The sequence below is a fragment of the Harpegnathos saltator genome, unplaced genomic scaffold, assembly GCF_003227715.2.
Source record: "Harpegnathos saltator strain DR-91 unplaced genomic scaffold, Hsal_v8.6 scaffold213, whole genome shotgun sequence".
Classification (NCBI taxonomy): Eukaryota; Metazoa; Arthropoda; class Insecta; order Hymenoptera; family Formicidae; genus Harpegnathos; species Harpegnathos saltator.
The window spans coordinates 9657-31343 of NW_020229999.1; the positions used below are offsets into that span (position 1 = coordinate 9657).

At 47.3% G+C, this 21687-nt stretch overlaps 3 protein-coding genes across 8 annotated transcripts in view; all 3 read left to right on the forward strand.

The window, feature by feature from the left end:
• Nucleotides 1-865: 865 nt before the first annotated feature.
• On the forward strand, nt 866-2408 carry Sec8 (exocyst complex component secretory 8). The gene is made up of 5 exons (XM_011143464.3): nt 866-994; nt 1205-1319; nt 1409-1570; nt 1706-1875; nt 1986-2408. The coding sequence occupies exons 2-5, from the start codon at nt 1263-1265 to the stop codon at nt 2077-2079; spliced, it is 483 nt and encodes a 160-aa protein (XP_011141766.1). The 5' UTR covers nt 866-994; nt 1205-1262; the 3' UTR covers nt 2080-2408.
• Nucleotides 2409-2681: 273 nt separating this feature from the next.
• Nucleotides 2682-6568, forward strand: AP-2mu (adaptor protein complex 2, mu subunit). Of its 2 annotated transcripts, none has more exons than XM_011143482.3 (5): nt 2682-2846; nt 3581-3961; nt 4156-4406; nt 4477-4733; nt 4831-6568. In XM_011143482.3, exons 2-5 carry the CDS (start codon nt 3622-3624, stop codon nt 5309-5311), a joined length of 1329 nt encoding a protein of 442 aa, XP_011141784.1. In that variant the 5' UTR covers nt 2682-2846; nt 3581-3621; the 3' UTR covers nt 5312-6568. The 2 variants fall into 2 exon arrangements, with proteins under 2 accessions (XP_011141784.1, XP_011141791.1); XM_011143489.3 differs by having other exon boundaries at nt 2687-2789.
• A 1944-nt stretch (nt 6569-8512) lies between these two features.
• The window catches only part of Camta (Calmodulin-binding transcription activator), a 57370-nt gene continuing 44195 nt past the window's right edge, over nt 8513-21687 (forward strand). For 4 of the 5 annotated variants that reach the window (XM_025298310.1, XM_025298308.1, XM_025298311.1 and 1 more), the window contains exons 1-3: nt 8513-8806; nt 16638-17076; nt 18680-18998. In XM_025298310.1, coding sequence (XP_025154095.1) covers nt 16852-17076; nt 18680-18998 — 544 coding nt within the window. In that variant the 5' untranslated portion in view covers nt 8513-8806; nt 16638-16851. The remainder of the gene's footprint in view (nt 8807-16637; nt 17077-18679; nt 18999-21687) is intronic. The other variant, XM_025298312.1, reaches the window with a different exon arrangement.

A 21687-nucleotide genomic window follows, 5' to 3' on the forward strand; every position in this document is an offset into this window, starting at 1 on the left:
GTTTGTGCTCTGGCCCATACACTCATTCAGCTATCGCTCCCCTCACTTTAATGTTGTCTTCAAGTCCTCTCATGGGACGCGCAGTCTATCTGTATAAAGCCAGCGGTACATGGTGCTTGTTTTCATGCTGAATTGTTTGCTGGATGAAAATAATGCGTCCTGATTGGTGTGTTTCCATCCATCTTCGAAAATGTATCAATCAGAACGCAGAATTTTCATCCAGCAAGCAATCTAGCACGAAGCCCAGTGTGAGGCGCCCTCTGTACAACCGTGCACATCAACTACGATAGTAGTTAGCGTTCACCAATAGTTGCGTTCAGAAAACAAAATGCTCACTGAACGCTCAGTAACTATTGGTCCTTACTGTTAGATCCTTACATTCAGACCAATAACATTGACGAATTACTCAACCGTTGTGTAACCGTTGTGTTTTCTGAACGCAGCCAATGGCTGCATTCAGTAGACTCAACAGTTGGACAACATTACTAGATTTTCCACTGAATCTCGCTCCTGATTGGTAAATACTTCTGGGTCTATGAAGAATCTAAAAGAATGCTCCAATCGCAGACAATAATCACTAAGCGCTCTCTGATCACTTTGTTCTACTGAACGCGGCCAATGTCCACGATTCTTTTTTGATTTCCCCCACGGCGGAGGAAATCAGAAAAGAGTCGTGGACATTGGCATCGTAGTTCATGTGCACGATTGTGCAGAGGGCGCCTCATGGGCCGCTTTTAGCCGAGTGGGCTCGGCTAAAAGCGGCCCATGACTTCTCTCCTTCTTTTCTCTGGTCATAGCAATAAAACTAAAGAGGATAAATTTACGCTTTTTAGATGTTACTCATTTCCTTCTTTTTCTTTCCTAGAAATATGAACATATATCTATTTCATTTTTTGATGGAAAAAATTTAATGTTAGAAAACGAGTACATCATAAATACATGTAAATTAACCTGATATAACCTGATATAAAATATGTGATGGTTAAGTTTTGACGTACGTAGGTGTAATGTGTATCCTTTTTCTCATTTTTATTGAAGAACTTTATATATTTAGTAGATTACTATATTCTTTTTATAGTATTATATACATATAATATCGATTAATAGGAGGATCAAAGATTAATAAAAGAATTATAAATTCATAAATGGCGTTTGACATTTAACTAATACCAACTCAATATCTGAAATAATAAATCTATTACAGCATATAAAAGTAAGGTATCATTAAATTACCATATTTTGAAGCTGCAAATAATTTCAAGATGAGTACAATACCTCCTATCAAACCACCACGTGGTATCAAACCAACCAAAGAAACAGTGAGTAACTTTTTAGTTAGAATATTCTTAATCTTGAATTTTGTTATAAACAGAATAATGTTAATGTGCGTAATAAATATATCTTATAGAGTGGTCTGTTAATATCTGTAATTCGTGCTCTATCAGCAAGTGAAACAAATGAACAACGTGAAATTGAAAAAGCTAAACTAGAGAAAGAATATAAACGAAGTGACCAACGACTGGATGAATTAGTCTCCCTACATGATCAAGATCTTACAGAAGTTATGCAAGTAAATTTATACATTTGTATTGTATTTATTAAGAAACAAATACTGGAACCAGCAAAATTACCAATGAAGCAACAAATCTTTATCATCTTTATAACAATATGTAATAAAGTTATGCTTCATTATATTTTATTTTAGATATTCAGTGCATTGTCTGAAAAGGTAACATCATCACGAGAGAAGATTCATGCAGTTAAAGAGAATCTGAATGCCTGTAAACAATTGTTGAGATGTAAACGAGAGGAATTACTTAACTTGTGGCTGGAAGGAATAGAACACAAACAGGTTTTGCACCTTTTAAAAGATGTGTAAGTTAAAATTAGATAATTTCTTTCATGGCCTTATCTATATAATGCTTCATATACTATGTGAATGGCCACAAATATATTAAATTATATAATTTAATTTTTCATTTTAGATCTGCAGACTCATGTGGACGTATGATATCTTTAACAGAGCCTGAATCATTAGCATCATCTAATACATCGCATGGCCCTTTGGTAGATCAATAAATATTCTAAAAAAAATATATCAACAGATATTAATCTGAACAACTATAAATTTTATTTATAGTAAAGGTAGAATTATTAATGGGGGAATTATCGATGATTTACGATTGATAGTTATTATCTAGCTCAACAATTTTTGGCGCACTCCAAATGCAATGCTCACTATAGTAAATGTCTTTGCTTATTTTGTGTGTTTTCAGGAAAAGTTTTTGTAAATTCTCTTGTGAACCATTAATTCATAGTTTTGCGTAATGATAAGGATATAATTCAGTTAACATAATTTAGATCATATATTTTTCTTGTTATGTAAATAAACTAAGATATGTTTCTAATTTTTTAGCAGCTTTATTGATTCTAGAAAATAAATTTTATAATGTGAACTTGTATTAACAGATTCATCAGAATATTGCTTTGGGAATTTGTGTGAGAAAAAAGCTTCTATCGATTCTCAATCTTCAGGACCCCTTTCCCAATACGAAAATCTATCATTCGGTCTTTGGTATCGTCACGTCGGTATCTAAATCTAAGTGAACCTAGATGGCGTATTTTACATCTTCCGCTGACAGCGTTGCGAATTCGTACATTTCCCTGCCATCTATCGAATCTCTGTTATCAACGGCGTTTCCCGTTAGCACTATCGAAAAGTGGGTGTTGCTCTCATCACTCGTCTGCTCGCGGTCGTACCTAATATAGAGAGGGTGGTACAAGAGAAGGTACGTAAAATCACAGTGAGGACTAAGGATTTTGGCGATCGTCTCGAAGAGTCATGCGTAAGTGAATCCTGATAAAGGTCGACTGATCGATCGATCAAGTCCCTGTTTTTTACATTGGAGCATGACCTCGTTCGGTGGCTGGCTCGCGCGTTTTTCGGCGGTGCTGACGACGACAGCAAAGAGGGTTACGCAGGGCCAGGGTTCGATCGATAATACTAACCGTTCGTAAGACATATCGGACGAACGCGCGGTCCCAAATGTCACTTGAGAAATCAATCAGAATATTATCTGCCGCTCCGGGCGTATTTATAATACCTCGCGTGATACCAGAATATTAGCTGACAAATAGTCGATATCGCGTTCTCATCAAGCACATATCTCTCGCATGGTCCTCTCATTGAAAGCTTTTCACTCAGCTGAAAATCGCGTAATTACGTGCTCTTGCTCCTATTCTTTTATTGCACACCATGGATTGTTTATCAATAATGAAGTACTGAGATTACTAGGATTTTGATGTATGCTCAGGGCATACCGTCGATTTTATTTCTGAAACAACTTCATTAATCATAAACTTCTTGAGCAAGTGATATCTAGAAATTTATTGCCTCTGATTATATTCTGGAGTTCTCAAAGGATGGAATAGAACGGTCGCAAAACTAGATTTTTTGTGCTGCCGTTTGTCATAATAGAATCTTGTGATATTTCAAATTTAAAGAATGCCTCAATTTTGCTTATTTTTATTTTATTTTATTACTTGTAATATTGATATAAATATTGATGTTTTTTTGCAGGTTGATCTCAACTTAAGTTGCTTGTACTACCCTCTGTCAAGATGATAGGGGGTTTATTTGTTTATAACCATAAGGGTGAGGTACTGATCTCGCGAGTGTATCGGGATGATATTGGTCGGAATGCAGTAGATGCATTCCGTGTTAACGTCATCCATGCACGGCAGCAAGTACGATCACCTGTAACCAATATCGCTAGAACATCGTTTTTCCACATAAAGCGTGCTAATATCTGGCTGGCTGCTGTCACCAAGCAAAATGTCAATGCTGCCATGGTGTTTGAGTTACTATTGAAAATCATAGATGTTATGCAGTCATATTTTGGCAAGATTTCAGAGGAGAACATCAAGAACAATTTTGTGCTCATTTATGAACTGCTGGATGGTCAGTATAAAGTTTGATTGATATTTAATTCTTTCATATCATATCTGATTTTCAACATTTTCAAATAATAGAGCTTATTTATTTCCAATTATTTATTCATATATATTAAAATGGTTAACAAATGCATTAAAGTTTGTTACAGCAAAAATCTGATAAAAAATCTTATTGTTTCCATGTTTATTGTTTCCTTGCAGAAATCCTTGATTTTGGATATCCACAGAATTGTGATACGGGAGTACTAAAAACATTCATCACTCAACAAGGCGTCAAGTCTGCCACCAAGGAAGAACAGGCTCAAATAACATCGCAAGTCACTGGCCAAATTGGATGGCGACGAGAAGGTATTAAGTACAGGCGCAATGAACTCTTCCTAGATGTACTCGAATACGTGAATCTCCTAATGAGCCCTCAAGGTCAGGTTCTCAGTGCGCACGTGGCCGGAAAAGTAAGTCGATTATGAGAAAATCTCCCCTTAGATCTTTCCAAATTTCCAATTGACAATCTCTCTCTTACAGGTCGTGATGAAATCTTACTTGTCAGGAATGCCGGAGTGCAAATTTGGCATTAACGACAAGATCGTCATGGAGGCAAAAGGCATGAAAGGAGGGGGCGGATTGGGAGGCGGTGGTGATGACCCCACTGGCGCCAGGTCCGGCAAGCCGGTCGTTGTGATCGATGATTGCCAATTTCATCAATGCGTTAAGCTTAGCAAATTCGAAACTGAACATTCCATTAGTTTTATACCGCCGGATGGTGAATTTGAATTAATGAGGTGAGCGGAGATATGACGGGAAAACTTCCGAGTATCTGGTTAAAACATTCATGTACTTATTATGTACTATGTTGAATTTGTCGTCTTTCTGTTGCAGATATCGCACCACGAAAGATATATCGTTGCCTTTCCGCGTAATACCGCTTGTGCGTGAGGTAGGCCGGACGAAGATGGAAGTAAAAGCAGTGCTGAAGTCGAATTTTAAGACATCGTTGCTCGGCCAGAAGATCGAAGTGCGCGTGCCAACGCCGTTGAACACCGCCGGTGTGCAGTTGATATGTCTGAAAGGCAAGGCAAAGTACAAGGCTTCAGAGAATGCGATCGTGTGGAAGATCAAGCGTATGGCTGGCATGAAAGAAACGCAACTATCCGCCGAGATCGACCTGCTAGAGACAGACACAAAGAAGAAATGGACGAGACCGCCGATATCGATGAACTTCGAGGTGCCATTTGCACCATCCGGCTTCAAAGTGCGCTACTTGAAAGTATTTGAGTCCAAGTTGAATTACTCCGATCACGACGTTATTAAATGGGTCCGTTATATTGGACGCAGCGGCCTGTACGAGACACGGTGTTAACGGACCAGCTTGCCGAACGCATAAATTGTAAAGAAGTAATCTCAATATGCTAAAGAGAGAAAAAAAACAAACGAAAAAAAAGGAAATAACACGCGAAATATTATGAATATAATCGAATATCGAATATTGGTCGATATTATTTCATTGCAGCGCATTGCATATACGAAGCGACGATCTGAAATATTCGGATGGTTCGATCCCTGGACTGGTGCACTAAGTAGCACAATTTGCGAACAACGTGTGTCATTTGAGAAGCAAATATCCATGATGGTCGGCATGGGACATGGTAGAATGGCAGCAGAAATTTTGACTTCCCGTGCGTTATACATTGCGTTAGTGAGAGCGAATTTTTTTTAAATTGTCCTTGTTAACATACATACATACACACATATACATACCGATACCAGCGTGAGACGCCGAGAGGAACTCGCTAAGTGGAGAGGTTCTAACTTGATCATGGCGGGAATATCGAGCGAACAACGTGGTAATCGGGCAATAAACCAAAGTGATTATTTCTTTCGTGCCAATTTTTCATGTCGTCCACTTCTTTCGTGTTCAGTCTTGCGATTCAGTCTCGTGGTATAGCTTCGTGCAAACTCTGCTTTGTACGAGGAGATCTTGATGTTAACCCCTTGTCCTACAACAACGAGTGAGACTTATGGTAAGATATTTGGGCCAAAAACAATGAGCACGAGCCTGACTCGTGGTACTTCGTTCGGACCAAACGTAAACAACACGAGCCTGGCTCGTGATACTTTATTCGGGACAAACATAAACAACACGAGTCAGACTTGTGGTTCAGTTGGTCTCGATATTTTCTTACTTTAGTTACGTGTAATTCTTCGTTACGTTCACACGTTTAGGTTATAATTCCCTAAAAGAATTAAACAACCTTTATACCTATCATGTCAGTAAAAAGAAAATCTAATATCGATGATAATTCCTTTCGTTGCGCCGAAATATACATGTCATAAGACGCATACATTTTCGCAAGTTCGAGCACACGGCTAAACAGCTAAATGGCTCGACGCGTGACCGACCTTCTTGTTTATTGTGGTCCGAGCGATCGGGAGTTAGCGGGTAGGACAAGGGGTTAACGAAGATCAGTCTGTTGATCATGTGTTTACTTTTTGTTTCTTTCTTGTCTTGTTGAAACTATTCCGAGTAAGATTCTTATCGATTTTTATTCCCTTTTCTCCGCACGAAGGGCCGATGCGATCAGTGGAGTTTACATTACACGGAATAACATATCGCGAATAACAATTGCGTTAACGTAATTCCGAGACGGACAATTATGAAATCTTGATTTGCCTTTAGAATTAGTAAAATCACTATAATGTTATAATGTACGTTTGCGAGACAAATATAATTGTGTAGATTTATACGTTATTATACATAACGCATGTTTTCTTTTTTATTGTATCATGATAATGAATTTCTGTATTATAATATTGATATATATATATATATATATACACGAATTTAATTATACTAATTTCTTACGTGATTTATTATGTATACATATACACTTATATATACGTAGGATGCACATACACATTGTAACGTATTTGGTACCGGAGTTTGAGCGAAAGTTGAATGAACAAATTTACACACTGTGGATCGTTTATGTGAGGCTTACGATGCGCTCAATGAAATGTAGAACACATGATAATATCACTGTATCGTGTATAAGAGTAAGAGTAGAAAGCATTGATCGATTGTACGAGCATCAAATTAATTTTGTCTCTCTATGTTAAAGCGTTCACATGTGTGTATTGAAGTATATGTATAAAATAAATTACTGCCTCTGAACGTACATACAAGTCTTTGACTGTTTTCTCTGAAATTATACTTCTACTATATTATATAATATATTTAAACTATACTACTAAGAATACTACACTCTTGCTATCAGAACACATAATGCACGTAAAGTAACCAGCACATAGTTAAATGCAAGTAATGAGTAATTAGGAGAGTGATAGAGAGGAATGCAATTATATTTTATACATAAATGAAACGCGGTGGTACAGTGCGTCATTAAATGCGTTAATTTGCAAGAGTATTTCCAAGAATGCTATTCGTATCGCGTGTACATTTCGAGCTCTGGAGATTACTGTCTGGCGTGGTTTCCTACTCCACTCCCCGCTGGAGAACGTTCCGTGACGAGAACTACCCCGTGCGCGGGAAGACGAGGTAGCGCCCGCTAAATGATGCAGAAGCGAAGAGGAGCGACGCTACTGCGCAGCTAGTGCGCGCAGAACGTTCGTATCGAAAGTCGAACGAGATATCGACGCGCGTGCGATTCGATATCAGCGATACACGGCATGTCACAAGTTTCATCCCGCGGCATTTCGAGGCGTCTGAAAGGTGGGTGAGTGAACTTCACGGATGATATATCGGGACAATAGGCGAAATAATTAACAGATCGAGCGACAAAAGGCTTCGTCTTCTCCAAGTACGCCCCTCGATTGCTCTTCTGCAGCGTTCAGGATGCGAGATTCACCGGCAAGACCACGCGACACCGATCGAACGTGACGATGCGATATCTCATGACGATAACCTCCATAATCCACCATTGTCGGCTGCCAACACTTCCGCGAGGTCTCATTACCGTGAACGCGTGATTACATGCACGATTATATCATTGTGCGTCGACTGTCGTCAGGAATACCGCGGCGTCGTGCATTATCTCGTAAGTAACGTCCCATTCCACAAGTCGACCGTTTTCTTATCGCGGACGGGCTCGCGACGCGACGTCGCCGACGCGGGAACTCTTTGAATTTCCAGCGAGTCGAGTTTTCTCGTGTACGCGCGGCGTCGCGCCGGGGCGGTCTCGAGGCGGCATACGGCGCGATGACTTTTACCGTGGCGCATGCGATCCACGGCTCGGCTCGCGCTCTCGCGCTCGCTCCTCCGGCGGCCGTGCTGCACGTACGTACATACAACGTACGTATATACGTACGCATACCTGTCATGGATTCCGAGGATCGACCGCGGCCGCGGGCACGCGTGATCGCGCGATTTCCTGCGTGAGAGCCACGCATTATCGCATCGCGACGCGAGGTGATCGCTCGCGGCGTTCGGCTGATTCCTCGAGGTAGCGACGCGAGGAACGTCGTTGTTGGACGAGATCGCCGCCCCCGCCACCGCTGCCGTCGCCGCCGCCGCCGCCGCCGCCGCCGCCGCCGCCGCCGTCGCCGCCGCCGCCGCCGCCACTATCGTCGCCGTCGCTGTTCTCGTCGATCATGAACATCGCGGTGTCGTCGCACGGATCAAGGTGCTACTGCCGCCGTCGTCGTCGTCGCTGCTGCTGTTGCTGCTGCTGCTGCTGGTGAACGCGAACGTCGTGCCGCGAACGAGACGCGCCGTTCTCGTCGGGCGCTTTGGCCGGGGCCGCGGGCGACGTCGCGCGCGCACCGGGAAGCGCGGTCTGCCGAAATGAGCAGCCACGACGACGGGCCTTCCGTTCACGCCCGGAACAAGGAGTATTCCGTGAGTATCCCCGCATCCTCTCCCCGTGGCCGACGCACCGACGCTCGGCGTCGCGGCGCCGCGAGTCCGCTCGTCCGCTCGTCCGCTCGTCCGCACTGTTCCGTTCCGCTCCGCGCCGCGCCGCGCCGCGCCTCGCCGACGCTGCTGGTGGCCGTCGAGCGACGTCTCGTTTCGAGCGATCGAGAATACTTACTGCGCGTCTCGGGAGCGATTTCGCGATAAATACGGCAGAATAGAGAAATAAAAATAGAGACTAGGTAGACGCGCGCGTGGAGCAGGAACGACGACGTGTTTTCGTCGTCGTCGTGCTTTCGTTCGCCCGCGTGGTATCCCTCGCTGAGCGCGGAACAGTTTTATGGGTGCCGCTATTTTTAGCGCATACCGTAAACCCGCGGCTCGCCGCTGATCTAAGGGAAGAATCTCGCGTTTTGTTCGCGTGTGCGGCCGCACGTGCGTCCGCATCACCGCCTCGTTGTCGTAGTCGTTGCCGTCGTCGTTGCCACGAGCGGATTCGAAGCGGTCGCGCGGATAACGCGACCGATGGATACGGTCCTCGTTGCCGGGGGCTTTTGGCGGGAAGTTCGACGCATCGTTGAACGCGAGGCTCGTCGTTTTGCAGCGTGGTAGATTCGTACGATCCCGAGGAGCCCGCGCGAGCGTGTTCGTTTCTTCTGGGCTCGTGCGAAACGGTACTTACGAATTGGTATTGCAAATTGACAAATTTGAGAGTTCTGCCCTTGTTATCGAATGAAATTTCTATTAGTTATTAGATGAAATTTCTATTAGAACTATAAATGTTTTTATCGGTTATCGTTTGTCGCATCGTTTTGGTCCTTCGAGCCGAACTTGGTCCACAAGACCCGGAAATTCCTGCAACCGAAACGCGTTTAGTTCGACCAGTCTTGTTCCTGCGTTTATATCACGGAGTTTGTGTCGCGCATACGCGTGTGCATAAAGTTACTACTGTTATTTTTGTGCGCATAAAGTTACCATTGTTATTTTTTATGAGCAAGTCACGCGCGAGATAGAAAGGCCAACAGTGTTTGGCGGCCGCTCTCTCTGTATGCGCTTATCAAACGCTTCACTGATTAAAGTTCGCGCGAGCTGGCTTTAATCGCGCTCTCGTTGCGATTGGGATCGCGCGAATCGGAATCGCGCTACGCGGCTGGCGAATGGCGATTGCGTCGGTGCGCAGGACACGGTGGTCGGTATTACGCGAGCTTCACGTGATCGCGATGGGGTTTGGTGTTGCGCAAGCGAGCACGCTGGGCTTTTCGAAAAATAATTCCCGCTGGAAAAAGCAGAATCACGTACGTAGTTCCGGAGGCGTCGCGTGTGTATGCCCGATACCTTATCGCTGGCGTAATTTCGGTGAGTTTAATTATCGAGAGTGTAGATACGGGCGCGAGAGAACGTGCCTTGCGTCGCGTCGTCGTTCCTCCAAGGACGAATCTGTCTGTGAAAATTAATACAATCCCGGCGGTTTCCGGCTCATCCGTCTGTCTATCCGTCCGCTCGCGCGAGATAATTTTCCGCGAAAATGTTTGGCAATTTTCTTTCGCGAGATTATACGTCGTGCGGCTCGGAGAGAACGCTGGGAGGAGACGCAATCTCTCTCCAACAGCTCTTTGCTTTGCGCCGGAAGAAACGTGGAAAAATTATTATCTCCATACCTCGAAGGGGCTCCACCTCGTTCTCGCCGACCCCGAATAAACGTACATCACATTGTTATCGCTGTGGCGACGCGATTCATTTATCGCGTCCACCTCTCTCCCTGGGCTCCGAGCCACTCCGCTAATTTCCCGTTTCGAGGGCGGAAAAAGGGAGGAAAGACAGCCCGGGACAATTCAGAGATTAATTTCCTTAGTCTAGAATTGCCCTTGCCTCGCGTCACGCAAACGTCACAAGGCGTTAACGCACGGCAGACGCGACGTAATCGCCTGTAACGACGCCCGCATTGTATATCCATCCCTTAAGAACTCAGGGTGAAACCCTCTGTCACGTCCACGGCCTCCAGGGCCGTAATAATATTTTCAGAATACAAGGTTAATCACAGGTTTTACCGGCCTGACTTATTGAAGCGAGCGCCGTTTCCTCGTGCCATGCGTGCGAGTCTTTCGGGCGAACGTGAGGGAGAAAAATTCAAGCGGTGATAAGAACGAAAAACAACACGGTCGCGTTTATTAATATAAATCCACGCTCTCCGGAAGTCGCGCGGGATTGCTTTTGATCGTCGACTGCTCGCGTGGTCCGCCGTTCGCGCTCGCGCACGAAAGAGGGAAGCCGAGTTTCGAAACAGCCGTCGAACGCGATGATATCGGCGCGATATCAATGTGATGATATAGCAATGTACACCGTTTGTATACTCCAACGAGAGCGAGCTTCGTTATCTGGACGAGCTCATTCGTAATCAGCTGTTATCAAGAGTGACAAGCCGCGCGTTTCCTGCCGCCTGGGATTCTGACGGCCCGTTCGAAAACGATAGTAACTACCTGCATAACTAGCATCGTGCTCGGGAACATCAATTTAGAATGCATCGCAGTTCTGCTAACTGTTTGGGAACTGACGTTCACTCTCGAATACGACTGACACGCTGAGTCTGAGGGGAAGAGAAAGAGAGAGAGAGAGAGAGAGGGAGAGAGATGCGCGCTTATTGATTGTAGCACGCGGAGTTCCCGAATTTTCGGCTGTCTCTCGTGACGACATTGAAATATCTTGCTGACGAGTCCTCGCGAAAGACCGTGCGATTTCACACGGAGGACACGGCGCGATAACTTGTCTAAAAAGATATAACTAATCGCCTTAAGATAAGATAATTAAAACGTTGCCGACATGTCTTCATCCGACTCCATCCAAGTGGAAGTTTATTAAAAACAGTCAACGTTAAATTCACCGTCCAAGAGAAAATCTATCGTCGGTCTGTCTTGAGAGCGGAATTCTTCTCGAGAAGCTTTCGTGTGAGGAAAACACCGACTCTGAAACGACATTGCCGGGATGCTGATTTCCGGACGCGTGGAAGCGCGCGGAATCTTTCCAGCGATCGGCAGGAAGAAGTGGAGCTGCGGCTTCAGAGACCGACGTTCGCGAGAGACGCGATTGCCGTTTCTCCGGTCGATCTCCCCGTGACCGCCCGGTGTTGCTTCAGCTGCTCGAGCGCGTATTTTAATGCCGCGCGACGATAAACGTCACATCGCGACAACTCCCGTGAAGCTCGCGCGCGCGTGCAAACGCGGAGATCGATCGATTTAGACGCGTATACGTGACCGCCTTCTACTGGCGATTTCCTAGTTAACGACACGAGAGAGGCTCGATACGCTATGTACGCGGGGTATAGCGGTGCTATCGCCGCGCCGAAGAATTCTACGCTCGCGTACGGAAAGCCGGCTGATGGGAAAACGCACGCACGTGTGTCGCATTTATCATCCCTCGTCTCTTCTATTCTTCTCACTCTCTCTCTCTCGTATTATCGGCAGCTTTACATTTTATTCCTTTATTAGATTTTACTCATTCCGTTCCTCGCCGTCGCTCGCGTCAGCGTCGACACACGCGTTAGATTACACACATTTTAGCCGGGGGCTCTCCGCGCCCTTCACGTCAGAGAGAAAACCGCGGAAACGTTCTACATTATATTTCTATCCCCGTGCTGCTCTTTGTAATCTAGATGAATTTATTCAACCACGTGTCTCACGCTTGCCTCCCTTTACGCGACCGTCCTCCCCGTGGTATTTAAAAGTCGTCCACTTCATCGTCGTTGCTGTTATTATTTTTTCCTCTTTCAACAGCGCACTCGGCTTAATTAACTCTAACGTCAATTTGACCCGGAGAAAGTACCGTTTTACAGATTGTAAATTTCGAGATTACACCCGCGACTGTACTGCGTAAGCAGCGCGCAGGTTTATACGCAGCAAACGTAATCTACGCAACGTGTATTAACAAGTGCATTCAGTTTTGTAGCAGCTTTGCGCGACAGCAGGGTATGCGCGCGTCCGGGCCGCGGAATTCGTAAGAACAACCCCTGTTCGACGTTGGCGTGATTACCTAGGTCGGGCCTAGGCGGAACACGTTTCGCATTTAATGAATATAAAAAGGCCGCGTAAATATCACTTAGCGGTCGCACACGGGGAACGTACTCCTCCGCGTTGCCCGAACGCCCCATTGCGCGCGAATCCGTGAGGAAAGTTACGGGGAGAAAGAAAAGCGAGGAAAGGAAGGTAACGAAACGCGTGTAGTCGGGACTATAATGCAAATTTAAATTTACATCTCTCTCTCTCTCTCTCTCTCTCTCTCTCTCTCTCTCTCTCTCTCGAAATCGAAGTGGAACGCGCGCGAGGCGCTCTCACCCGGCGTTCGCGAGCGAGATCAAGCGGACTTATCGACTTATTTTCCGCGGGAATTCTCTCGAGCGTATTTTCGTTGCGCCCCGCAAATCTCTCCGACGTGCTCGCGATCCTTATGCAAATGAACGCGCGATCCGAGCTTCCGTCGCGTATATCGAGATCTCCTCGGTCGTTCGCGAGAGCGGAGAGGAGGACGTTCGAGAGTGAAAGATCGCGATCGATCTCGCGGTCTGGCCCGGCCTGGGCTGGCAATCCGCGAAAGTGGAAAGAGCGCAAAAATTGTTGGCGCTCCCTCTCTCTCTCTCTCTCTCTCTATCTTTCTCTCCTCCGGGCTACTATAGCGAGATATAGCCAGGCATCTCCTTCGCGTGTGAATGCACCGACGACGCGACGGTTCTATTATTACTGCCGCACGTGCCGTTGTACCGGCAGATATCCGCTATACGCGCGCGCGTCTGCCCGCCCGCCCGCTCGGCACAGCTCGCTCGCTCACTCGCTCGTTCGATACCGGACTTTCTCTCTCTCTCTCTCTCTTTCTTTCTCTCTCTCTCTCTCTCTCTCTCTCTCTCTCTCTCTCTCTCTCTCTCTCTCTCTCTCCATACATGAATGGCCGCGATATTTACTCGCCTTTAACATTCCCCCTGCATATTTAATACCTATTGAAGGCACGCCAAGCGAGTGACATTAATTCTTACTAAAATATACACGCGGCGCGTATCTATCACTCGATATGTGACGAGCCGCGCTTCATCGTCGCGTCATTGCGCGCGCGTTCGCACGCGCTCGCCCGGGTTGCACCGACAGACCATGAAGGGTCAGCTCGCGGGTGCGCATGTATTTTTGAGGCAGCTCGCGAAGGAACGTGCTGGAGGAGGTTTTTTCTCTCTTTGTTTATGTACGGGACGCGCGCTTGCCGCGAGTTTCCGCCGCGAGAAGTGGTCGGTGGTTAATATTTAAATCGCCTGCTGCGCGAGACGCTCTCTAAATGTTTCTCTCTCTCTCGTCGAGAGCAACTTACCGCTCTACCTTGTTGATGCTCGCGTTCCGTCTCGGCGCGAAAGTTGACAGCGACAAATACACACACACACACACACACACACATAGACGCAGCATCTATTTGATAAGTACAAGTTATAATATGAAATATGAACGGCGAAGTAGAGAGGCTTTTTATTTTCAAAAGTCGCGCGCGCACACTCGTATACTACCGAGAGCCTTTTCGCAAAACGCGAGGAGAATTGTTACACACGGGAATTGGCAAGAGCGCGAGCGAAGCTTCTCTTTGCCGGGCCGGATCAACGTGACAATGGCGGCCAAGAAATGCATTTATGACAGTGCACGCCAACTTAAGTGGTTCCACGAAGTCTGGAGAAATGAAAGTCCTCCCCTCCGCTGTCCTGCTTGCGTTGTTTCTCGCGCGGGAACATGGATATTCACTTAAAACGAAAATATATCCCCGGAAATTCGCTGGGCGCGATCCCTCGACGACGATGACGACGACGACGACGACGACGCGGGGATAGCGCGAGATTATTTTTCACTTTGCGATAGACAATGGATAACGAATTGACTCGCGAAATATTCTTCCCCCGTCGCGAGGATTAGCCGAATGAGATGCAAATCGCGGCTTGTATCGCGGAATACGCGGAAGAAAGAGCGTCTCCGCGCATCTCTCCCGTCCAAGAGATCGCTATCATAATGACGTCTGGAGCGGTTTCAAATGCTCGCGAATGCCGTTCGTTCGTTCCTTATCCCGCGCGGTCGATTCATCACCGCGGCAGAAGCGGCTGCGACAAATAGCACCGCAAGAACGCGTGTCGCGACTGAGAGAGCGTCCTTAAATAATTTATCGACTCTCAGCGTGACACCGAGCGCCTCACCGATGTCGATTTCATACGTCGGGCGATCCCGTCGGCGCGAATTTCCACAACGATGATTTATCCCCGCTCTGTTGTTCACTTTATTCGCGACAACTTTATAAATTCGCCGCCAAGTCGAACGCGTAAGATTGCGAGTCGGGAGCGCGGCGTGTCGCTTTTCTCGAGCGAGCCGACTGCAAACGCGGCCACTTCGGAAAGCTTCACCCTGTGGAGACAAGGTTGACCAAACAGCGAAATTTCCTCGTAATCGGCTATCAGTTTTGCGGATTTCTATCTGCGTGTCTCGCGGGATATGCGAGCGCAAGTGATTCCGAACAAAATTCGTTCAATTTCAAACCGCGATCCTTTCGGGATATCCTGCTGCTCCGCCACCGGCGCGGCGGATCTCGAAAACAAACCTTCTCCATTCGAGAAAACGACAAAATCGCGTCGGACCTCCGAGGCGACCGCGGATCCTCAGAGCTCCAACACAGATCGGGGTCGACGTGTAGTAAGACGTGTTTTCACCGCGAGATAATTGAGACTTATCTGTCGGCGCAAATTTAAAAATATTCTGGTCACTCGGTATCTAAATTTATTTAAATCACTCGTTACTTAAAAGGAGAGGAGAGAACCCGCATGAAAATTAAAAAATATCTTCACCGCGGCACTGGGACGAAATTACCATTTAATCTGATTGGAAAAATTCCCTTTTTACTTTCTTCACAGCCACTCGTTCAAGAGAATCAAAATCTCTCTCTCTCTCTCTCTCTCTCTCTCTCTTTTCTCAAGAGAGCATCGGCTTTCTCTTCGGTAAGGTCGACCTGCCTTCTATCCTTCACACATACACTCACACACATACACGAGCACCCACCTAGGTCGTTCCCACCCACATAGCACAGACGTTCAAAGGGCATCCTAAAGACATTTTGAAGACATCCTACGTCCTTAGGATATCCCTGGGATGTCCCTTGGACGTTTTGTGTTATGTGGGCAGGTACGGCATGGAAAAACAAAGCGCGTTAAAGTGTATCGGCTATGCAACGGGCCATCGTCTAAAAGCGGCCGGCCGCAGCGACTCCTGGATCCGGCGGTCCGTCGCCTTAACTTCAGATCACTAGCGCGCCTTTCCTCGTTACTTTGTCACGGTGCGATGTAGTCGCGCACGGCAACGGCGGCGGCGATGGAAGTGGCGGCAGCGGTAGCGGCTGCTTGGAGAAGAGAGGCCGACAGTCGGGCTTGCTCGTAGAGCCGTCGGCAGAAATAATCCCATCGATTCCGCCCGTCGGAAGAAGCCACGCCGGTACGCGTTTCTCCCTCTCTCTCTCTCTCTCTCTCTCTCTCTCTCTCTCTCTCTCTCTCTCTCTTTCTCTCTCTCTCTCTCTCTCTCTCTCTCTCTCTCTCTCTCTCTCTCTCTCTCTCTCCACGTGTAAGATTCCGCGCGCGAGGAGCGAAGCGGGCGTACGGATCCGCTCGCCGAGGTCAGCGTTGGTGACGGTGACGGTGACGGTGACGGTAGCAGCGATGTCGCAGCAGAGGGCGGGAAGGGTGGGTGGGAGGAGAGTAGGATCATCCCCTAAAACGACAGTTTTAATATCACACGATGTTTGTGTGTGTGTGTATGTATGCGCATAGGAGGAGCAGGTGGCAGCGATCGGGTGGGAGTTTTAAGAGCCGGAGGTCGTGCTGGAGAACGCGATTAACGTCGTCGTCGTCGTCGTCGTCGTCGCCGACGACGAGGAGACGAAAAGAGAGAAGACGCGCCCCGCTCTCTTTCTGCTCGCCACTCTCGGCCGTATCCGGCGAAGGCAGACGGCGTGGAGGTAACCGAAGACGGACAGAGGCGAGGATGAGACAAGTGGTCGTGCTGGAGCCGGCGGGCAGCGTGCTGGTGATCAGGCAGACCTCGTTGGCCGGCGGGAACGCCAACTCTGGCAATCCCGGCGGCAACCCCAACGACAACCACGGTTTGGCCAATCATCACGCCGCCGTGTCCACGATCGCTTCCAGCGACCACAATCAGAACAGGATCGTCGTGGTGCGTTCATCCTCGTCCACCTGTATGACCAGCTCGGTGAGAATCATCCCAGTCCTTTAAATGCTCGTGAACGCGGTGACGGGGAGCGAACAGTGAACTGAGTCAAGCCGAGATCGCAGCGGGGGCTGTTTTAGATTGTTCAACGCGCGTTCGCTTTTGTTCGCGTTTACTTTACGACTCCGTTATGATGTGGGCTCTGATTATATGTTCTAACTAAGCTGGGAACCCGGCGAACTCCGAGCGTGCTATTGTTAGCGTTCAACTTCCGCGGGGGTTCGCGCGCGTTCTCTCCTTCTCTCTCTCTCTCTCTCTCTCTCTCTCTCTTGCTCTTCCCCTCGCTCTCTTGGGAAAAGTAAATCGTTGAGCGCGTACCAGCTTCGGGATCAATCCTCAGCCCAAATAGTTGTTGAGGCGAGCGCGAGCATGCGATTTCGATCGTTCTACTAAAAATATGATTTCGTTATCGATCATCGGCGGTACGTAATAACCTCGAAATAAGCGCTCGTGCGCTTCTCTCGCCTCGAGAAATTGCCTCTTGCGAAAGGCGCGACCGCGACCGGGCGATCCGGTCTTACTTCGACGTGTACACGTGGGCGTCCGGGGCGAGACTGCAAATCGTGTTAATTAATTCTCATTCGTGAGCCGCGAATCGCTAAATTGCACCGTCGGCGTTACCTCGACTTAAAGGGCCGCTTAAACGTAGGAATCATATTAGGAAAGTTCCGATAAAAACGTGTCGGCAACGAGAGGTCAAATGATCGCTGAATACGGGATCGGAGGTGCGAAGGAGGATGCGAAGGAGTACTCGCGCTCGTGCTCGCTATTTTTCTCTCTCTCTCTCTCTCTCTCTCTCTCTCTCTCTCTGTCCCGACGTAGGACAGATGTCTTCGGGGAATATCCCCGTTAGTCGCGCAACAAAGTACTTACCGAATAAAAGCTTGCCTTTTTGGCTTCAGCGCGAGGGTGGAGGGAGGAAAAGGTGGTTAGGGGGGAAGGGAAAACACCGCTCGGCTGTATAGCTTCACAATACGAGACGAGACAACTTCAATTATAGCTGGGAATGGGTGGCAGGTGGTACCACGAACCTCGCCTGTTCCAATGTAAAGGGTTAAAGAGGATAGTTCGCTCCTCGTCGCGAAGGACGACCTCCGAACGTCGCGGCGGATTCGATGTCGCGATCTGACGCAACGTTCGCGTTCATTTGTGCGTCTTTTTTTATCGATACTGCGTTACATTCGCTATCCCGAAAGCATCGGGACGGAAGTGAACCGATTTTCCACGGGATTTTCCTTTTGACCAACAAGCTCGTTCGATAACACGATGTAAAAGCGCGTCGAAGCACGTTTCTCAAAGTCCTCCTCGATCGATCGAGACGTCGCTCGATCGAGTGATATTTAATTCTGTTTTTTTTTTCTTTTTTCTCTTTCCTTTACGTCGGGAATATTTTCCATTCCCATCACTCGCGAGTTTCCGATCGTTTCGGAATTTCGCTCGACGGATAAGAAGCGAAAGCACACGCGCGTTATTTTGATTTTGTCTTCGGCGTAACATCTCCCCTTTATGAGCGACAAAATAATTAGGATTGACCACCCACTGGTGAGATTCCGCGCTTCATGATCACTTTGTGCGCCGTTTGTAGGCTGACAATCACGCGTCGACCAACGGTAACGGCAACATCAACGTTAACGCGAACATCAACGGGAACCCCGGCGGCATCAGCTGCAACAGCAGTACCGGCAGCAGCAAGCCGACGTCGAAGGTCGGGGTTGGCGGCGGTGGTTGCAAACTGAACGAGAGAAACGATCACTTACGAAACGAGCACAAGAACCAGGACGGGGTCGCCAGCAACGAGACGAACCCAGCCGCCGCTGGATGCCGTCCAAGGACGAGCAAGGAAGCCGCTCACGAGAACGTCGTCGTCACCGACAGGAAGCTCGATGGCGCAGACCCCATCTCCGGTGAGTACTACTATTTCCGCCATTACTTACTCCGCATCTTTGACAGGCCGAGCGATCGCTGAGTCGTAAATTATTTACGCATGCATCTCTTTTCGGGAACGGTTGATGTATGCGTGTGTCCCGTCACCGTCGTCCCTCGCGACGACAAATGTTGAAGGTAGATTAATATATTCGGGGGAGGAGGGGAAAACAGATTGTTGGTCTTGCGAGGTTTCGCAAGTTGGAGAATCATTTTTAGTGAAATATACATGTAAAACCCCGTTCCTCTCCTCCTCCTCTTCCTCCTCCTCCTCTACTTAATGCACAACCGATGTCAATTATTTCCGCTAAATAAAGCACGAGAAAGTAGGTTCGCGTTCGGAAGGAACGTCAGAAAGTTCCTCGCAATTTCAGGCGAGCCGAAATATAATGCAATTTCTCCCGCATAAATAGAGGTATAAGCCTTATTGCACATCAGCGTCAACATTGTCGTGGCGGAGTTGTTGCGATTGTTGTGTCGTTACGAAAAGTTTCCAGGCTCGCCTGTCTGGGGCAGCTTTAAGTAGTTCTCGAAAATTATGGCTCTTTCGCACGAGAGAAGGAGAGTTAACGGGGAAGAATTAGTCCTGCGCGTTCGGACTTGAAAATCGCAATGAAGTTTAAAACAAACGCCAGCGTTTTAAAGCGAAAACCGTTACATTACCGCACCGCGGGAGTGGCACCGGAACGAGAGAGGGAGGGGGAGAGAGGGAGGAAGACAGAAGGAAAGAGAGAGAAAGAGAGAGAGAGAGAGAGAGAGAGAGAGAGAGAGAGAGAGAGAGAGAGAGAGAGAGAGAGAGAGAGAGAGAGAGAGAGAGAGAGAGAGAGAGAGGAGAAGCAAAGGAGAGAGGGCTGACCAAAGTTTCCACTCATCACGATGGAAACGGAAACTGCAAACTGCACTCGAGTTTCACGGAATGACTTCGGGACCCGTAAACCACGCGATTAGCAGCGCGCGGCTGTATGAGGCACGATAAACTATCGGTCCTGCAACTTTTACAGTTTGTAGCTTCCCGTGCAAATTGGCTAAGAAGCGCTCGGTGTTCCTTGCCGTCATTAACGCCCGGATAATTGAGCGAGATAAAAATGAGAACGGCTTTACGAAGAAATCCGTATGCAATCGGACTCGACTGACGAATCCGACTGGCGGATGTGAGGCAGTCAAAGCACAGGAGATTTGAGTGCTGTATAAACGGGCTAACGGATTATCGAATAGGTAACTCCGGAGTCTTCTTTAAACCCTGAGATATCCTGTTCTATTCGCGGCTCTTTTCATCGCCCGATCTCGGTATCCTCGTATCTTCGGACAACTCTCTCCCCCGGCACATTCCCGCCTCTTCAAATTTCCATATCGGTAAATATTTCAAATCTCCCTTCCCCTCCGCTTTGCCGGGCTTTCGAGCGGGATCTCAAATTCTCGAGTCTTCAGCACATTATCGGACATTGATGTCGAGCGTTTGAAATAGAAGAATTTGATTGAGATTTCGAGTGTATTTATACGCGTACAAAATTAACGCGTCGGCGAGGTAACATTGTTTTCCCCTTTGCTACCATCGTCCTTTCTCGCGTAACCGAATAGCCGCATCTTTTTTCCCATCGCGCCAAATTGTTTCGTGCAGTCGCAAATGAATTTAGCTGTCGTTGTATATCGGAAAACAGAGGCCCGCGCATTGTACAACTGCTGCACGTTGATCCCAGATAATACGCGATGTCGATATGATATTTTTTGCACAACGTTCTCGCCGCGCATCGAAAGTCCCGCTATAAAAACAAAATGCAGTAACCGATGCAGAAAGCAAATATCTACAACTCACCGGCGAAATTACTTCTTTCCCTCCAGAGAGAATGAAAGGCAGAGAGAGAGAGGGAGAGAGAGAGAGAGAGAGAGAGAGAGAGAGAGATAAAGAAAAAAAAGAGACTACGAAAACAGGATCGATCGATATGCGCTGAGATACCCATTCTATGAAGGAGATCCGAAGCTTTTCATCTCTCGGATCGTCCCATTTACCGTCCCGCTCATTTTTCGAGAGCCGAGAGCCGTCTTCTCCTAAGCGGAAATTAGTGATGCGCGTAAGCGTGGCGAGCGAAGGCAGAATGACAATGGGGCACGGACCCGAATTTTTATACGATTAATAGGAATATATATACGTCCTTCGTTTGTGCGCAAGTTTTCCCGCGTCTCGGAATAAAAAAAACTCGGAAAAAAAGAGTAAAAAGGAGAAAAATACGTTAATTCTCGCTTCAGTTTCTTTTTTTTTTATCATTTTATCGTAAATTTTACAGCGTAACTTTTGTTGTTTGGACGTTGCACGCCACAATGAAAGTTTTCGCAGTTTTTCCACGTACGCGTGCCCCGAAAAGCTGACGGGCAAAATCGCACAAACTTTCCGACGCGAAACGCCAATCCCGCTCTCACGATCGCCGCTGGCTTTTTTTCTTTCTTTCTTACGAGAACGCGAATTTTCCCGCATACACGATTTCGTCACGTTGCCGACTTTTACGTCCCGAAGACTTCGCCTTACTGTATATCCTTTCCTCTCTGCTCTTCCATCTCTTACGTACACTGCCGCTCTATCCCGTCGCGAAAGGAGATTTCAGCTCATTTCCAGGATTGACTGTATGCTACGCGTCGCGAGGAGAGATGCACATGCACTCTCCGATTCACATGGCG